Source organism: Chlamydotis macqueenii, chromosome 3 (assembly GCF_036417535.1).
Source record: "Chlamydotis macqueenii isolate bChlMac1 chromosome 3, bChlMac1.mat, whole genome shotgun sequence".
NCBI classification, from domain to species: domain Eukaryota; kingdom Metazoa; phylum Chordata; class Aves; order Otidiformes; family Otididae; genus Chlamydotis; species Chlamydotis macqueenii.
The window spans coordinates 125,308,143-125,328,481 of NC_141558.1; the positions used below are offsets into that span (position 1 = coordinate 125,308,143).

At 41.3% G+C, this 20,339-nt stretch overlaps 1 protein-coding gene across 1 annotated transcript in view; it reads left to right on the forward strand.

The window, feature by feature from the left end:
* Positions 1-5,918, forward strand: part of EFEMP1 (EGF-like fibulin extracellular matrix protein 1) — a 48,287-nt gene extending 42,369 nt beyond the window's left edge. The window contains exons 8-11 of the mRNA XM_086745453.1: positions 667-786; positions 2,266-2,389; positions 2,514-2,709; positions 4,705-5,918. Of these exons, the coding sequence (XP_086601579.1) occupies positions 667-786; positions 2,266-2,389; positions 2,514-2,709; positions 4,705-4,863 (599 nt within the window). The 3' untranslated portion in view covers positions 4,864-5,918. The remainder of the gene's footprint in view (positions 1-666; positions 787-2,265; positions 2,390-2,513; positions 2,710-4,704) is intronic.
* The last annotated feature ends 14,421 nt before the right edge of the window (positions 5,919-20,339 follow it).

Sequence of the window (20,339 nt, forward strand, 5' to 3'; positions counted from 1 at the left end):
CAAGTGCAATTTTGTGTGTTGTTTGGCTCCTCTGAAAATAAAACCTCAAATTTTTTATTTTAAGGAAGCAACATTTGTGCGTTTGAGGTGCTTTCAAGCCTGTGTATACAAACAGCATGTCTCCTGATGATTATACAATCAACACTGTTTCCTCTGCCAGAGTCTCCGCAGGGGTCCTCTAATCTCCTTTTGAACACATGATGATCTCACCCTGAAAGCCCATATCCCTTCTACCAGTCTTGAAGCCAAAGAGGTCTTTTTGGTTTACCACTGCCCTCCTGAACATGCCAGCAGAGCTATTACAGATGCTCTCTCTCCAAGCTTCTTAAGCTAATCCTACTTGGAAGTGAAGAGAACAGGGAGCAGCAAATATGCAGCCTCCAGGGACAACCCTGACAAAAATCACAGGACTGGGCTGAAGCCTCAGAGGTAGTAGGAGGGAGTTACACTGTTTTCCAGGCCATTCCTGAGTTTTGATAGGTTTAATTTCCAGTTCATGGCATAGACTGTTAAATTCTGGTTCACACCACACTTCTCTAGCAAGGCACTGATGGTTACACAAGGATAACTATTCCTGTTAGAACTAGCGTTTAACTATTATATTTAGTTCTATAACGAGGTAGATGTTTAAAAAACAGTAACTTTAAGCTCTTTTGCTCTCTGCAGACACTGATGAATGCAGAACCTCAAGTTATATATGCCAGTATCAGTGTGTGAATGAACCAGGAAAATTCTCATGTGTTTGCCCTGAAGGGTACCAGGTAGTAGGAGGCAGAACATGTCAAGGTAAGTGCCCTCATCTGAGCAGTCTCAATATTGCTTTATTAACACCGTTGTTTCGGGCAAAACTAAGAGTGCTGGCTGTCCAAGTGTTTAAGTTTCATGTCAGGATTACCATTACATTAGCAAAAGACAGGTTGATAAAGCATTTGATGATTAATTGCATGTCTTACATTAATTCATATTTGAATCCTTCAGTTCAAACTAAGTCCTTCAGATTCCTAGGACAAAATTTCAGTTTTTGCAACCCTCAGGTAAAACTTGTCCTGGATGTCTAGGTAGTGAGTCTAACTTTCAGATATAAATCTCTCTGGAAAAAAAAAAAACAGGTCTTTTTTTAGACACTGAACATTGTTTTATATGATGTTCCATTTTATAGAGGTTCCTAAATCCAGCCACGGTAGAAATGAAAGATACTTTTTTTTTTCTTCCTATTATCAGAAGAAACAGAAGACTTGAGCAGTTTAGATTATTTGTGTTTAGAAAATAAATGTTCTAGTCAGGTGCTACCTAATGCCAGAGTTTTAAAGGTTGTGTTTTTTTCTTCACTGGTGCTAAACATCTCTGCATTTTATCACAGAATACTGCAGAACAACATATTAAGTGCAAGAACCATTGCTTCTGTAATCCAGAACCAGATTTAACAGTCATTTTTAGAAATAAATAGGTGTGCTAATTATAGGCAGAAGGGATAATTTACTCATTTTAATTAATCTAAATTTTATTTAAAAATGTTAATATCTTTCCCTTCTTAAGAACAGCAGCTGATACTCTAACTACCCCACAATGTTCAATATCTAAAAAAAATGTTTGTGCCTTCTGAGAGATGATTACATTTGAATAAACCCTTTCTGTGACTGTCAATTTGAGACCATAAAGGTAGGCAGTAGTGGGGTTCTGGCACTGACAGGATAGAAGGGCATTAACACAGTGCAAGTCTGACAGTCCCCACTTCCACTCAGGGTTATATTCCCAGGCAAAAAAAGGAGGCTCTGCTTCGCACAGTAAACAAGTTTTCATTATTCCTTTCAAAGCTGTTTTAGTTTTAGTGTAGCCACTAAACTAAGCATTTCAGACCATGAAACTCTAGCAATTAAAAATGAGAACCTGGGAAAGGCAGAAATCACAATTCTTCCTCAAAACCTTTTTCCTCTGTCTACAAGACATCTTCTGCTATAAAATCATTCTTTGCTAATTAGAAAATTTCCACTAATATAGTTGTACTACATGTGATTAATGTGTATCTTTAGTCAACTAAATAAAATCTTCAGATGTTAACTCTCAATAAACAAACTTATTCCATTTCTGCACAGATAAATCCTTTCTAGCCACGCTCCAGAAAAGCAGGTAAAGAACACAAACCTGTTGTGTTTCAACAGACAAGCAGGTGGCTTTTATTTTCAGTTGTTTTGAAGACATTGTGTTTGTTTTTGTAGCAAAGTCATTTCCATCTGCTTTGACACAGTCCCCTTTCCTTCCTGCTAGATATAAATGAGTGTGAGACTACTAACGAATGCAGAGAGGATGAAATTTGCTGGAATTACCACGGAGGATTTCGTTGTTACCCCAGAAATCCTTGTCAAGAGCCCTATGTCCTTACATCTGAGAAGTAAGAGAAAAATCAATCTTTTTCTTTTTAGGATCATCCTCAACAGGCAACATGATCAAATACTACAGAGAGCAAGTACCATTGGTTTGCAAGTGTCACAGTTTCACCCATTTTTGTTTTCCAGCCGCTGTGTCTGCCCTGTATCAAATGCCATTTGCCGAGAGCTGCCTTACTCTGTTGTGTACAAATACATGAGCATCCGTTCGGACAGAACAGTGCCCTCCGATATCTTCCAGATTCAGGCAACCACTATTTACCCTAATACTATTAACACATTCCGGATCAAGTCTGGAAATGAAAATGGAGAATTTTACCTGAGAGTGAGTATTGGTGGGAGTTGGACCCTGAGAGGGGCATAAAAACCACTGGTGCTGCCAGGGTGTTACAGTGCCTTGCCATTTTGACAACTCCATCAAATGTTCCCCTAAGAGTATCACAGCATCCCAAAGTTTATCAAGTTTTTATCAACCTTATTAAATGTGCTTGGTTTCCAAATTTTAAAAAGCCTTTTACTTCTGTACCTGAAAACTCTTAACTGAGAATCGAACTGTTCCTTTCAAGTGAATACAACACTGGTAGCAATCATAACTGTTTAGCAATCCTGGGACACTCATGCCAGGTTCAAATGCAATGCCTTTATGCTTTTCATTTTCTGTACCAACACTCCATGTTTATGTATTTAGGAAAGGATTATAGAAAGATTCCTTCTACACTTATGTTTATTAAATTTCTCATTTTTACAAAATAAGTAAAGAAATCATTAATAGCTTGGGACAGGGCACTGATTTCTAGGGTGCTAAGTTCAGGCCAACTTGCAAAGAAGGTTTTATGTTGAGACATACGTAAACCTCTTTTCCCCACAGTGCTGCAACTATTTCAGAAAACCACAGAAGCTCAAATTACTTACGATAGCATGTACAATACAATACAATGTACTATTTCTTGTCAGTGTCATGCACGCAAGTAGATACACATGAATGAAAGCGTCTATCACCTGCTTTTTAAGATTTTTTGGAAGAAATCTTATTTTCTTGGGCGCTTGTAATATTTACAAATTCTGGGCAATCGTTTTTGCTTCATATGTGACTTTACACTCAGTAAAACAGAATCAGCACAAGAAGACTTAAACCAGAAATTTATTAATTGGAAGGTTTTCATTTTGTTTATTTTTCTTCAGATCTGACGTGACGATTAGGGGGTTTTGATTAGACATCCAAGTGTACTAAGATATAGCATTGCCTATTTACACCATGTTTCCCAAGACAGGACCAAGGAACTACCTGTCTGTGTCTGACTTGCTCTGGTATAACTTACAATCCAGAGCTTTTCCCTAGATTTATATACATCAAAAATCTCTACCTAGCCCCAAAATAAAAAATTTGCTTGAAAAGAACAAGATCACGTCTGCTCTAATCTGAGTTAGACCCCAATCTAGCCTTCAGGCTGATTTTCTTTAGACTAACAATTCCAATCTTCTCTTGCCACCCAACAAGAAATTGCCGGCCTCGAATAAGGAAGCACATGTTTATTCCTGCCAAGGGACTGCGGTAAACAAAGGCTTACTAAGAACTTGTTCCTATTGTTTTAGTAAAACTCAGATACAGCACATGGATTGGATTCCTCTGTATACCCTACCCATTTGATACGGCAAGAAAATAGTTGTAGTAGGTGAAGGGAGAGATAGATTTTACCCTTTTATTGTCAATTACTGTAAATTACAAGGCTGTTTAACAAACCGGCAGCACACCACAGACAAGGCCTGCCTATGTCATCTAGCAGCACGATCCCAAACTGGGAAAAGAGCTTCAGAGTGGTACAAGGAGAGGGCAATAGGCACACCAGTTGCAAACATTCGCGGCGTTTACAAGGGGAACACAACTTCTGGAGTATGAGCCATGAAATAGAGTTTCCCTCCACTGAACAAGCTGTATCACTGTTAAAGACATTAGGTCTCTCTTGTTTTACTTATTCTCCATATATTTTAAAAGCTGATAGATGGGGATAAAAAACAAAGACCATCCTGGGATAGATTACCACTTTTCACATCCTTTAGGAGAGTCAGCATAACCAGGAACAGATTTTTGCAGCACGGTTTATTCCTCTGAGCCTTAGTCAGGTAAAGTTTTCCCTGCAGCAAAGCCAGGTGCGAGATTAGTCATGGCCATTTAAAAATGTTAAAAGAATACTTGCATTGTGTATCTCTGTGCTGAGACAGAACTTTTTTACTGTGTAGCAGCACACAGGCACTCTCTTGACGCAAGTAGGGAATCATTTTAGATTTGACCGATTTAAACTTTTTGTTGTTGTTCTTTCAGCAAACAAGCACTGTGAGTGCAATGCTTGTACTGGTGAAGTCACTATCGGGACCAAGAGAGCACATCGTGGATCTGGAGATGCTAACAGTCAACAGTTTGAACTATCGTACCAGCTCCGTGTTAAGATTAACAATAATCGTGGGACCTTATGTGTTTTAGTGGTTTTCAATAACCCTTCACTGGCACTTAAAGCAGCCAAAGAATATTATCTTAAAGAAAGCACTTACTATTTTATTTATAGATTTTGCTCTCTTTTTTTTTTTTAAGATTTGTTTAGTAAGTTGATATCTTTAATCCACACGTTACACCTGTAATTCAAACTTAGTAGATGTGTTCCATAGTATAAGATGGGCATTGTCACTTTTTGTATAAAGATTTAAATCTTTTTTATTACCTTTCTTGGACTAGATACATACTACGCTTTTGTATGAGAACTGTATGTTCATACTATCCTGTAAAACTTCGCACACCCTTCCTAGCCAAATAGGTCATGCAACTAAAAGGTTATCTTGTGTTGTTTTTATTTTAAATTTTAATGCAGCTACACTGACAATCTCAAAAGGAAAAAAACTATATAGTATGAATGATACACAGTAATGGTTATCTGATAAGCTAAAATATATTTCTTTAACTACTTTGTAACAAAAGATAACAGTCAATAAAAATCTATTTCTGTAGACATTTATGTGCTGTCAGTGGGTTTTTCTGATCTGGGTTGGAGGTAAAAGTTACACTGTGAGAAATGTTTTTCATTGGGTTTTTATATGCAGATTGTGTTAACCATACTGCGGAGTAACGTTCTGGTCTCTCCAAGAAAAACAGACCTTAGGAGGAAAATTTCTCCAACAAAGAAAGAAATGCCAAATGGAAGAATGGGCACACGTCAGCTCCTTCTCCTGAGAACACTGTTGGTAGTTACTGGTTAGAGGGACACAGCATTTTCAGACAGAAATTAATACACTATTTTTCCAGAAATGTTATGTTGTCTACTAAGACTTGAGTGCATCTGCTTATTAAGTTATATCATATTTTCAGGCACTCGGTCCAATTCTTGCTCTTGTAACTCAGATGTATCGTGTACAGTGTTCATAAAATTTATTTCTAATTCAAGAACTAATAACATCTTTTGTAATATGTAAAATCTTATTTCTTGTTTAAAATGTACTAGTTAATCCTTTGATGTACAAAATTTTTAATAAAGATCTCTTACCATAGTGTACTTCATCTTTTTTTGAGGTAGTTTTAGCCACATTAGAGGGCTGAATTGTCAGCTACTGTGGAAGTCAGAGCCCCATTGAGTTCTGCAGAGTCAGAATGACCCAGACGATCTCAGGCCATACCGTGTAAGCTCATGGAAAAGTGAAAAACATGATTCCTTTGTAGAAGGACAAACCTATTACCTACAAGTTTTAGTTTTACTGACATCTAAAAGGAAAATAAACCAACACACACATTGCTAGTTAGTTGCTGGTATACAGGAAGAAGCCTCTCCTCTACTTAAATCCCTTTTGTGTTGCAGACCCACAGATTCGTATTTACTGCGTTGTCAGCCACCCTCAGTGTTTGCTTTCTAGGGATGTGCCCAAAGAGAAGCAATGAGCATGGCTGGAGAACTTGGCATCCAGAGGTCCCACATGGCAAACCAGCAAAAATTCACTCCAGAATATAACTCAGAATAGGCCACAACCACTCTGCTTTATGGTGACACATCCCCCACGCTCAGACAAATTGCAGAGCAGGACCCCATTTATCCAATGATCATTCCTTCAGGCAGTCATTTGTGGCTTTAAACAAATACTCCAGCTGCCAAAAGGGTCACAGCAATATGGCTGCGGCATAGGCCAAAAAAAATCCTGCTGGCACTGGGTTGCATTTTCTTTGCCTGGGGCCCTGGAGCTTGGGGGCGAGACCCCAGGTAGGCTTCATCCCTCTCTGCAGAGAGGAGCTTACCAATACAAACATAGTGGCTTTGTGGGATTTAATTGTTTTTTTTTCCACAGTGAAAACCCTCTGATATACAGATTTTGGCTTGTAGGAAGCTCCTTCCTCTCCCCAGAGGGATTCCTCCCCGTTCATCACCACTACAAATCCACTTGGTTTGAAAGGCAACTCCTCACCCCACAGAAGTACTGAGCAAAACGCCTCTGACCTCCTCCTCATCCGCCCTGCAATTCTTGTGGCAAGCAGCACATGCTCACCTCCACACTTAAATCTGTCAACTAGCATTTTCCCTATGCAGCCTGTCCTCACACAAGCTGTCCCGGCCCCTGAGCATCCCCCTCTACCCCCAGCATTGGCACTGTTTTTTTACACTAACTTTTAACTTCCCAACTTGTGTAAATTCAGTGCTGCCCAGTCCCAGAAACAGCTGATTTTGTTGTTGTTTCTAGGTTTAACAGGCATTTTTTTTCCTGACAGATGCCCAGAGGAGACTGAAGTGGCTTTTCTCTACCCTTATGCTGCACCAATATGTACACCAGTTTCATCACCAGCACTTTAAATCTTCCTTTTAAATCTCTGCTTATCTGACAGTGACCCAAAATTGATCATTATACATATAGAAAAGTAATATTTGTGTACTTTTATCAAATGGCATCAACAGCAGTAGCAGCTGCAGCTCCTACAGGTGCCCAAGCCATATTCAGCCCGCTTGTTCCTCCACATCTCATCATTCTCATACACTTGGCTTAACCCCTTTTATTTTCACACAAATTGTCCTGCCAACCACCCCGCTCCCTGTCTGTTTGCAATATTCAGGTCTGGATGAGACCGCTTACGCCCCACAGTAGCCAAACCAGGGGTTATTACACAGCTCAGGAGTGCAGATCCAGGCACTTGCCACTGTATTTGCTATGAGCTGGTCGAGACCTAAACGTAGTTGCTGGGTGTGGGCGCTGCTCTCCACGCACAACACTAATCACAGTGCTTTTCTAGAAGTGGGGAGCTGAAATAACAGCAGCTCCTCCAAACCAAAACATGGGCAGGCGAGTGCAGCAAGGCATGGACTACAGCAGGGCTGTGCAGAAATTGGAATGGGGTGGTTGGTATTGTTTTGGATAGGGGTGCGGTACACGATTGAGCGTGAGAGCGTCTGAAAAGCCCGTAATCCAAATGAGAAGATGGTTCAGAGCCTGAGCAAGAAGAGCTTTTGTACACCGTGCCAGAAAACCTGTGTGTTGTTAGGAGGGAAACCTGCAGGTTCATATCATTATCCAGGAAAGCAGAACTTCTTCACAAACAATACAGAACTGCAGCAAACATGCAAGAAGAGTGTGAATAACTACTTGCATTAAAAGTGACACTGAAATTCCAAGAAATTATATGAGACTAAAGTATTTGCTCAGCCTTTGCTATATTGTACGCGCATGACCATCATCAATAACAGTCCAGGAAAGATTCTAATATAAATCTGTCACTGCTGGAGAAGAATCTAACCAGGATTCACATGCAAGTTTAATATCTTCTCAGAAATAGAAAACAGGGAGGATAAAAAAAAAATTTAAAAAAAAAGACGACTTTGAGTAAACAGAACTTAAGGAAATAGAAACGCAAGTTCATTCACTTCCCTGAGACCACCTGAACGCAGTGCAGTGGGATTATTTTGTTTGGAAGGCTCACAAATGCAAGTTTATTGTTGAATCCCGTTTCCATGACTGCAAAAAGTTGCTTATGTTTTGAATGATCATCCATGTTTCTAACTTTATAACTCTCCTATTAAAATATAGAACAGCTGCTGCCCCAGTCAGCTGTTCTGCATATGGAGCCCACCAGGGACAAAGCCCACTGTTAACACGGAGAATTATTTTTAACGCCCTCACATTTCTAAACCTCACCATCATCTCAGCAAAATGGCACATTTCCACACTTCCCAGCTGGGGGAACACCTGCATAATGCAAAACTGAACTGTGCTGCATCTGGTACAAAAACCAATTTTATTTCATCTGGCCAGCAGAAAAAGTGATCAGCCGCAGTGAACAGAAACAGGGCAAAAAGTTAACTGTGTTTTATATCTGGGGAAAAGCAGATGTCTAGTTAAGATGTTTATACTGCAAACATTTCTGTATATATTAGGAGGAAAGAGAGCTGTTTAATAAAATGGAGTTGGCTTATAGCTGCCAAAGCAAATTTTAAGGACAGTACAACAGCTTTTGTCATTTTTGCATGGGAAAAAAAAAGTCGGATTTTATATCGATATAAATTATGTACATCGAACGAGTAATTTTTTTTAAAGTAAGTGATCTCAAAGTTAACTCCTTTTAAAAAGCCTCCTATTCATCATGTGTATTTGCTCAGCAGAAAAAGCTGCAAACATGTGACACCAATACAACAAAGTAGTATTAAAGATTTCCCTTGATTTATTCTATGGTATCTCAGAAAATACGTTGATACTGGATTAGGGGCTGTGTGGTCAAGACACACAGCAATGCTTCCTACAGATCAAAATACTCAACTTAGGTGAGCTCCAGGTTTTGTTTGTAAACAGTCACACTGTCAGTCACACATTGCTTCTGCTGTCACTCGAGAGAGAAATTATTTCACTTTCTATTCCAGAATCCCCACAGTCCCAGAAGGGACATCAGTCCTCAGCATCTCTGCTCCCTCCCAGAAATAGATCTGGATAATTAATACTTTGTAATTTTAATATAGCAGTTTAGCAATTTCTGCATAGCCACACAGTAGGTATGTATTCAAACAGGAGAAATTCTCACTAACATGTTTCAGATCTCACCTCTAGAAGTGGAAGGCACAGGTCTCAGCTAAGCATTTCAGCAGCTCCTGCCTCACACACACACACTCTGGTGCACTTCAGTGCACAGCTGTAATGAAACACTCATTTTCTCCCCATCCCAAATATACCTCCTAAAGCCTCTACAGTTCTGGCCTACAAAAACTCCCTATGCAAAGGCACACACCATCCCTATCCATACACCTGAACAAGCATACAGAAAGGCTTTCAAATTTAGCAGCCTGCCAGCTGGGTTGACAAGAGAAACATTTCTACTGTTAAACTCTCAAACCACAATCATGCAAGTCACACAGACACCTCAAAATCCTGCCAGTGCCACTCTAGAAAAAAAAAATATCTGAACCTGTGACCATCTCCTCTTAAGGGTCACATTTTCTTCTTGCACTTTCAACGTTTCTGAAATATCCATGTGCAATATACAGGAATGTCTCCTATACAGAATATATATACAACAAACACCCAAGTGGGAAGTCAAAAGAGCTAAATTCTCGCAGGCGGCATGGAAACTAGGAAAACAAACAGATTTTGGAAGCTCAGAGTAAGGACTGCAGAGGGGAAGCCAACATAGCAAAACAGCAGGGTAAAAGGCATTATTAAAATCAATAAGTCATCCTCTGAGAAGCTGAAGCTGTATACGAACGAGGAAAATAGAAATGTTCCTTAGATCTGGAAGGTCACACGTAAAAATAAACAAGGCAGGCCAAAGGAGCAACTTGCAAACACCCGGACTAGCAAACCAACTCTCTTCCAAGCACAGCAGAAGCAACCTCCCAGGAGGCCGATGGGGCCAAGAAGTGACCCACACATTAGGGGAACAAGCGAAAAAGACAATGCCATTGCAGAAAAGTGAAGTGAAAGTTTCCATCCCATTTGTGGAGGAGGAATTTGGCAATACATACCACTGTGCCAGAGTCCTTCTTACAGGTAAAACAAAGGACCTACCTCAAACTAAGAAGTGGATAGAAGGGGGGCGAACAGCAAACTTTGGTAATACTATCCAGTTGTTCAGGTAAAGGTGCACATCCCCTGGAAAACAGAGCATTTACAGTGCTGGGGAAGGCCTCCAAATATTGAGAAAAACACCAAATAAAGTCAAAGCGGATAAATGTGAAGTGATGCACGTGGGGGAAGTTATCCCAGCTTTATTTGAACAGTGAAGGCCCCTGAACTGACCACCACCTCTGAGGAAGATGGTGTCAAGGCTACGGCAGATCATTCAAAGGAAACCACAGCTCCAGTAAGCAAATGCAGCATCAGGAATAACTGGGGACAAAGCAGGGAACATCAGCACAGTCCATTGCTATGCCAAATGCCTGAAAACTGACAATCACAACAAAAAGAAAAAGGGAGGTAGCCTGCACAAAGCATTTTGATGCTACGTCCATCACTTGCATTAGTAACGGTTTTGTGTGGTTGCTGCAGTCAGTGCACAGTGCACAGCCATTGCACCCAGCTCAGCAGTGGCCACACAAAAGCATTAAAGCAAGCTCCATGAGCAGCAAACTCTTGCAAAAAACAAACAAACAAAACAAAACACCAAGAAAAAAACCAACCAAACAAACAAAAAAACCAACAGCTTCACAGGAAAAAAAAAAAATTAACTTTTGCCCAATCTAAAGGCACTGCCTGGGGCAAGGTAGCAGGAATCAGATCATTGCAAATCAATGGCATTTCTAGGAAAGCCATTTCTGAACACTTATTAGATGGGAATTGATCCTCGAAGTGATTCAAAGCCTGAGGCTGAAGTTTGCATTTGCCGCTTTCTCTTCCTGTCATGAACCAGGTTCCAGACAATTTTGCAACGCAGAGTAGGTCTAAAGACAACCCCTCAATAGTTGGTAGGGCTTTTTTGTTTCACAAGAGCTTTAAAAACTGGCAAAGGTAGGTAGACAGCGGAAAACATGAAGCAACACGCCGAGCGCTCACTGCTAGACCAGTGATTTTGTACTAAAAACCAAATCACAAGGATCAAAATAGTAACATGAAACTTTAATGGGGTCGGAAGATTTCTGCCTTTGCTCTGGTATGCCGAAGAGGGAAGACCTAAATTATACAGTGAACATCTCCAATAAAGCACTAAAATTTCATGGACAATCAAGCAGTAGTTTCTTCCAATATATCACAAAAGGCCACAGTTTCTTCTGCTTTCTGTAAATACAGAGCAGATCAAGCTGACATATGCTTACGTCTTACTGCCAGCCAGACTCATGCATTATTTTCCCCACTAGTGCTGGGAAACAGACTGAAACCCCAGCAAAACCCTCACAACAGCATCACATTTGGAGAGGCCACTATCTCTATGCAAGCTGGCTAGCGTTTGGCTTCCCACTTATTAGAAAGCTGCCCCCTCTCCAACAACCCTCTACTGTATAGCAGGGGGGAAAAAGGCATTGCTGGCTGTTACAGTTTCCATTATATCAGGTTCAAAGCTGCTCACTTCCATCACAAGTAAGTATTTTTCAGGAATATGTTCCCTTGCTCAGTTTTAGAATTCCCCCCCGCCGCCATTTCTAGAGCTGGCAGAAGTTAAGAGGGCACAGCAACATTCTTGGGAAGCTTCAACCTGCGCTTTGCACAAAGGCTGTTTGCACACAAGTGTAAAGAAAAGCTAGAGAGGAACCACATCCACATCATGGCAAAGCTGTCCTGAAAGATTTTACACATATACACATTACAGACGTACGATACGTACATGCAGGGCTGATACGTAAAGAAACCAGGGTCCAGCCAGCACCAACATCCCACTCAAATCCACCTGCCTGCAAGGTACCAAGCTGATTAAAACGGATCTCTAAGCTGGCAGCTTGTTGGCACAGCCTTCTCCTATCATTAACAGTTAAGTCACTACTCATCTTGACATAATTTGGAGGTTGTACCTAGGCCAAAAATCCCTAAACCAGGCTACCCCAAATGTTAAGCCCAACAGTTTGTTACACCTTTCTCTTCCCCATACTGTGGGAGACAGCATAAGTGCTACCAGATTGGGGGGGGGGGGGGAGAAAAAAAAAATCAAAACACATTTGTCAAGTTTCCAGATTCTGGCTTTAAGTGCCTATTACTGGAGTTTCCCCTCTCATCAATCTTTAATCTGCCTCTTCAATGGACCTTGGGCAGCATCTCAACACATCCTCCCCTGCAGCCTTTTTCTTATCCGAATTCAACCCTTCTACTGCTGTAATGCTGCTGCAGGGATATTTTCTGTCTCCGGACAGCAGAATATTTCTTTGCCTTCGGGCTTACCCAAAATTTGCACATGCTCAGGCACTTGGAATCAAGTCTTTCACTCTGATTGCTCTTGACCACCATCACCCAAGCTGAAAACACTGTGCTTGAGAGGGCAAAAATGCTATCTAGATGTTTAGAAATATCAGCTTGGCTCTGAAAATTAGGCAGTGCTTTCAAGTAGTATAGGATATTTGGTGACTGGGGGATGCTTTCTCACACCACAGGCCCAAAAAATTCCCCCGATCAGCTATGCAACCTGGGGTATTTCAACAGCTATCCTCAGCAGACACTTCCTGAGGTTGCCTGGAGCCTCAAGAAGGATGTAAAATATTTGTAGTAATTCCCTGAACAAACCCAAGAGGCTTCCTCGAAGCAGAGTCCTCAGCTCTGTTGACTTGCGTTTTTAAAAGGTAATATAAATTCCACTTACACTGGTTTGTTTTGATGTTGAAAATTGGTCTCCATAGACATGGTTGAAATCATGCCCTGAAGCGCCGAGGCTGGAGCCAACAACCACACAGCCCTTCGCCAGTGCAGAGCTGAGGAGGTTTTAAAGGTGTAAATGCCATCCCGCCCGCCGCAGCGGGACCGGGAGAGCGCAGGGGAGACCAGGCAGGGGCAGGGTGCCTCATCGCAGAGGGAAGAGCCACAGTTTGTGGTCACCCAGGCACTGGGAGAAGTCTGCGGGATTCCCCACCATGTCATCCACAACCCAAAGCCCCGTCCCGCTGCTCACACATTTCATTCATCAGGCACAGACAAGGGAGCAAAAAGCCCCAAAGAGCCCATAGGAAGCCTAAAAATGTAATTTTTAAATTTTTAAAACCTCATTGCTCTGCAGAAGCTCCTTCAAAGGCTGACACACAGCTAGGACTGTCGTGGTGTTTGCCAAGCAGAAACAGCAATAAAAAGAAATAAGGGTGAGACAAACAGGGGGAAATATATGGAGAAACGACAAGTAGAGGTTTTTATATGGAAATTTATATCGAGGGTAACATTCCTGTCTAACACAAGCATTTTAATACTTCCGGATGCAAGCCTCAAGCCAAAATCCAGTGAGGTCTGATCTTACGATAGTGTTTAAGTTCAGGGATGCTGAACGTTTTGCAAGAGCTACAGGTTTTCTCAGCGCCAAAAACCATCTAGAAGAACAACAAAAAAGCTTTTAATTCTCCCCCAAACAGCCCCACCACAATGTCCCAGCATGAAGCAATCGCAAAGCAGAAACGAGTCCTGAGGCATCAAACTGCCCAAGTTGATTTGAACATTGGGATGCGCAGACTACTGAGAAACCTGCCTGCCCTATCCTGACTGGGGGATTAAAAAAAAAAAAGAAAAGAGAGAAAAAAGCAGAGGATGACTTATATTCAAGAACATGTTATTTTCTTTAAACTGTTTTCTTCCCCCTTCCAGCTCTAACACTGCTTCTGCCGCCTGCCTCCACCACACCGGGGCGGTGCTCCAGCCCTCCCCAGCACCGCAAAGCCCAGGCAGAAAAGCAGCCATCGAGGATTTCCCTGAAAGACAGGCTCGGTTTCGAATAAAGCACAGCATTGGTCCGCTGAGGGCAATATCAGGCTGAGATCAAACCAGGAGACACGCTCCCCAGGTCAGCAACGCAACAAGCGTGAGCTCACACAAGCGATAAACTGTTCAGAACAACTTGTCCCAGAGACACTGCTGCTCCTCTGCTGCTGCCAAGGCCCATTTCTGCTTGGTTTATGCACTATGCCAATTCCTCCCGTATAAGATTAAGCTGCCTTGAGGCAATTTCAACTTACACATCTGATATTTTGAGCATTTTCTAAGCTCGGCAGCTCAGGAGCCGGCACAGCCCATGTACTGCCACTTCCCCTTTTCACCTCGTGTCACCCTTGCGAAGGCATTCGTTCCCATTTAAGTGCTCGCACACCTTTTCTGGGACTCCAAAACAAAGGGATAATTCAAGGAAATAATATTGCACTGAAGAGTGGAACTGAGCCATCAGTACCACACAGCTCAACTCTGCAGGGGCACCAACCTGATAGCAAAGTGTGTAGGATCTGTTTGCTTAGATATGTTAATCACACCAAAGAATAGTTTCCCCCTTTTGAGGCTGTTCTGAGTTTATTAAATCCCATTAATTTATTACAAGTACCAATAACATATCTTAGAAATAAATAAATGGGCTTTTAAGCCTAAAAGCTTAGTTTCAAGACCATCCTGGGCGGCTCCAAGTTAAAAAGGCAGATACCAAATGAAAAAAAAAAAATCTAAAAAGTCTCCAAATTCCATGTTTGTTTACTTATCCGACTACACATGAATAATTTCAGTCTAGCACAGGCCTGTTCGGGTGCCAGATCTTGTTTGCAAGTCTGCTCTGTGAAAGGCAAATGTACAGTTGAACTTGGGTGCTATGCAAACATCAGCCAGCTATTAGCGTTAATTGCCAAGCGATTTTTCCAAAAATTAAGACAAAATATAAAGCTCAATGTCTGCGGTTGTTGCTGGTTACCGCTGTGAGTTACTTATACACAAGAGGTTGGGCTCAAACTGTAAATATAATTGAAATGCTGCACTTACCTAGCCAGAACAGCAACTCTGTTTTATGGAGATGTGTTTTTCTACATGAAATCAAATTTCTGAATGCACCCACAAGACGGTCAGATCTAAAGGGACACTTGCATGCACAGTACCCGTGATCACTGCCATTCAGCTCACAAAACACAAAGAAGTTCGCAGGTGCATCTCCGAAGTTATTGGTTAAACCACTCAGATGAAACACCATGGTGTAAAAAACTAAGTTAGGAACAAAGCTGTGGAAAAGCGGAGGAGGAAAGAAATTTCGTGAGGGTTTGGCATTATTCTTATTAGTGATGGCTGAATTCATTTTGCCTCATTTCCAACGTAGTCAGATATTCAAATAAAACTTGAACACTATTGTTTGCCATGATCCAGGGACAACAAAGATTGGAGACCAGAAATCACAAAGATGGCAACAGTTATACACAGATTTTGCCTATACAATCAGTATCAGACCACATCTGGGATCTGCAAGACAGACCGCTGTCTACCCATGACATGGAAAAAGTTTTCTCTAAACGCAGAAACATTTTAACTGAATCAGCATTGGACTGGTGGAAAGAATATTTACAAGAAAAAAAAATTTTACAAGAAAAATTTGCAATGTAATCAGTTCCTCCATGAAAACAATCCATCCTCAGGTCTGTGGAGCAGCAAGGCAGGAAGCACTGGCTTTACAGCAACTGGTAGGGAATAGTTTGCAAAATGTTTGCATGTCAACCTGTACTATAATTATACAGATAATTAGTTTACTCACTAACAGCTCCAGTGTCTTTATAATGAAATGAGTGCTGTTCCTTGCACTTGTGAACCACCAGACACTTGGTGAATTTTTTTTAGCAGGTTGGTGAAAATAGGAACTTTAAAAGTCCATATTCAGGAACTCCACTGAAGTGGATCAACTGAATAAAAAAATCCAATAAAAACACAAAAATCTCAGGTGAACTTAATTGTGATAACTGAGTTTAATGATTTTTTATATGGTGAAGTTCATTACAACAAGTCACAACGGAAACCCTCCTCCACAGGATTATTTAGGGCAGGTTTCACTCCACCTAACTCAGACAATAGGAACAAGATGCATATTTTCGTTTAGTATAGGAAAAATCTGTGGGGAACAGGAGGGCTGAGGAAGTATATCCATAACTAGCCCAATTTGGAGGCACAGTTATGGTGCAAGTGTGTGCACTATACTTCATTTTCCTTCTTTCAAACATTTGTGCTCCTAATTTTGTCACCAACATTTCCCCGAACAAGAATAAATGGATTTATTTTGCTCTGACATTTGCTCAGCACTGAGACCTAACTCTATCCCAGTCAAAACCAGCACAACCCAGCACCCAGGGTGCCTCCATCCCATCCTTCCATCATCAGCGACACGAATCAGGGGACACACAGGTGGGCTCCCACCAGCCCCCCTCAGGCATTTCAGGACAGCAGCGCATGTCCTGCCAAGCTACAAGGGTCAGGCTAGAAGATGCCACCACCAGCTGCCTGGTCACAGAAAAGAAATCACCTCCAGGAAGCATTAACTAACACCCACCCAGGAAAACACAGGTGCTGAACAGAGACCCCAAATTGCCACAAATGCACCCTTCGCAGTATCTTACTGCAATCCTCAAAAGCATATTCCCTCCTGCATGTCAGCAAGGCACAGGAGCCACTGGTGTTCGGGGCCAGCCCTGGCCAGGGATCCCGCTGCAGAGGCCAACAATCCCCAAATCTTGCAGAGTCGGCCAAGAAATTCGGTTGTATTTCAGCTCAGCCACTCAGGGCAAGAGGCTCACAACCTCACAGAGGCTTTAAATCCTTCCTAGAATCAGAAAAAAAAATCAGCCCTAGCCTCAAAGTTTTGCATTACTCCTGCAGGGAAGCTCCCACCCATGATGCAAGTGGGTTATGGTATCAGCCAGGCTATAATCTACAGAGCCAGGAGATGGGTCTACACAGCACGAGCTTTTGATAAAGCAGGAGAAGGTTTTTATTAGCATACTTCAAGTACTCCTCTCAAAAGTATTAGACCAAAGCAGGTTCAGGAAGAAAACGTAAGAGATTTCCAGATGACAGCTTGTTTGTCGATCATGGCAGGGGCAGAATTACATCTGTTTGGGGATTTTGCAAGTAGAAACTACCTGACAACCGCTTGGAATTGGAAAAAAAAATAGGCATAATCCTAAAGGAAAAAAATATCACTGAGAGAAGACTAAGTAAACAAGAGTGCATAGCTAACACAATACACTGGATACTGCTACCCTGAGTTTGTGTGTTTATACATGCCTGTACACCCACAATCATTTCAGTATCTTGAAAACAGCAGTAACAATTAAAAAACATTTAATAATAGGTGGGTTTTTCAGAACTGGGGTGTAGCCTGTGAAGTCAAAGGCAGAGGGATAGAGTATCACCCATCTGGGAATAATATGCTGAGAGTTGTTGATAAAGATGAGTCCAGTGATGCAGAGTTAAAAATCAGAGTGTAGCATGGAGATGCTCTTCACACCCAGTATATAAAGAGTTACAACTAATCTAAAGGTTAAATTTGGGGGTTTGGGATGCTCTTAGGACAGGGCAATGCCTGAAGAAAAAAGCTCAAGGCCAAACACACTTAACTACAAATTTAAGTGAGATTAAAAATCAAAGGTTGAAGATGAATCGCTGAACTGTCATCAGCTATGGAGCAAACGTCTGCTGAAGTATTGCCCTTCCTCTACTACTTCCACTTCTGCAGCTGCTATTATCCTGTGAAAAATTATGTATTTTCTCCTCATTTCAGGTCCCAAAACACAGTTGCCTACACTCAGTCTCAAATGGCAGGTACCCTTATGACTATTAACATATCTCACTATTCTCTTACTACTTTTATTAACAATGCTGGCATTTTTCAAGCTAGTTACAACTTGTTTAAGTAACCATCTGAATTAAACACCACATACCTGATTCCTTTACTAACCTTTCTTTCAACAACACAGCAATGTGCAAGGATAACCATAGCAGGTGTTGATGGGATTTATAACTGGGTCCTCACTATAAATCATATTTTTATCAGCCTTACAAATTTTTATTGCCTTTTTCATCCTTCATTGTATAGGAATTTGTGCTATCTCCTCTGATCAGGAGGACCTGTATCAAGGTGTAGCTCTTATTACGTGCCGCAATAGATAACACAAGGTTGGGTTTTTTTTTTCCTCCTAAGCAAAAACCAAAAATTAATGTGAACATTTAGGGACTCCAATGAGCCATTTTGAAGAAATAAGTTTATTTTGAGCCTATAATATTTTTCTTTGTGATAAATTTTCAAAGCTCCATACAAAGGGCTTGACCCAGCCCGGCCAAAATCAGTGACGTTTGTCACAGCAAGAGGATGGAGCCAACGCACTGGAAACAGATGAAGGACATGGCACGGGTTGACAAGCTGCTCAGTCATTAGCTCTTAATTTAACCTTAGATCTACTTTATAAGGCAAGTGGGTGAGAACAGCAAACAAAACCCGTGTCAATCACCACATCCACGCAGTTCAACTCCTATTTATAGTTTTACTTTGAAATTAAAGAGAAAAAATGCAAGCCATCATGCCAAAGGGGAAAGCAAGCAAATGGATACAATCCATAGTACTGTGAGCTGTAAGGCTGCTTTATTTCAAGCGCCTCGTCCACCACCCTTCACAGCACCGCTGCAAGTTCAGATTTTGTCAACATCCAACTTCTGACAAAGTTTCAAGGACTTTTTCCTCGAGTTTCATAGGCAGCAAAAATTAAAAGGATTCAACGGCTAAGATCCGTTAATTATTGGCAAGTTGTAGGCAAGTGATCATTTCTTCCTCCTGATTTTCACATTGCATCCTCCTGCCCTTCTTGGGGACTACTGGGGCCTTTCTGCACCACTGGCAACTTTGATGCTTCCAGAGCTTTGCTTTTGGTTAGAGAGGTCCTGTTAATCACTGTCTTGTCTTTTTATTCTCTTACCTGAAAACACTTTTTTAAATTAAAGCACCAAGTTAAAAGAAAGCATGTCCAACATAAAAGCCTAAGTAATCACTAAACAGCTATTTCAAGGTGTCACATCCACAGCTAACTCATCACAACTCACTTTTCAAACGATTTGAAAAGTTCCAAATTTACCTTTTTAAATTTTTTTTATGCCATCACCTGATGCAACTCAGATCAATCAACACTTCACCTTTGCCCCATGCTCCATCTATCAATTCTTATTGCTGCCTTCCTCCACATCCTCACCTTGTTCAGTTACCACCTCTCACTCATCCGTTTGGTGCGCTGACCCCCAACACAACGGCTTTCACCATCATCTTGCCCCAGAACGGGTGACGGCCCCACAAGGTGCAGCAGGATGGGGGTAGATCCCAAACCCGCAGCAACTTTCTCAAGTAAAGCAGCAGCCAAAGGGATTTTAATCAGGCAAATGCATCCTCACATGACAGCAGGAGACACCTCATGTTTCTCCCTAACAGAAATGGGAAAGCAATACGGGAAATCCATCAGGCCTAAAAGTTACAATTCTTTTAAAGTTTTTCAAAGATTCAAGGCAACAGTGAGCACAGCTTATGGGTTACCACACAGGAAAACCCCAGACAATAACTGGGCTTTGTTTTCTAAAATGCATGAAAGATATATTTATTTTACAGGCATTTTCTTTGCACTACATGCTGAATGAGATAGCTACTTGCCCATCAAGCAAGGGTCTTTGTTTTAGAAACCACCTTCCCAAAACAACGCCCACCCTCAGTCTGCCACTGCCATTTGCTCAGTTTTCAGCCCTGGAAAAGTAAATCACAGCCTCAGGTCATTGAGACCTATTTGTATTTCTCAGGATTTATTGTAATTCCTATCAATTATTTTAAATTAGATCTTTGGCTCTTCACAGCTAAAGGTCTGCACGGCCTCATAGGCTGGTACAGAGAGGAGCCACAAGCAGTGCTCAGCCCTCAGATGGGATTTTTGGGGAGAGGTTACCAGAGTACAAATAATTTTAACTCGCGTGCCCAAAACTGAACTGACAGTAAACTAGCACACACATTTGTAAGCTTTGTGCATTACACATGATGTTTACTTAACATCTCTTTTTAAACTAACTGAAGATACAGGT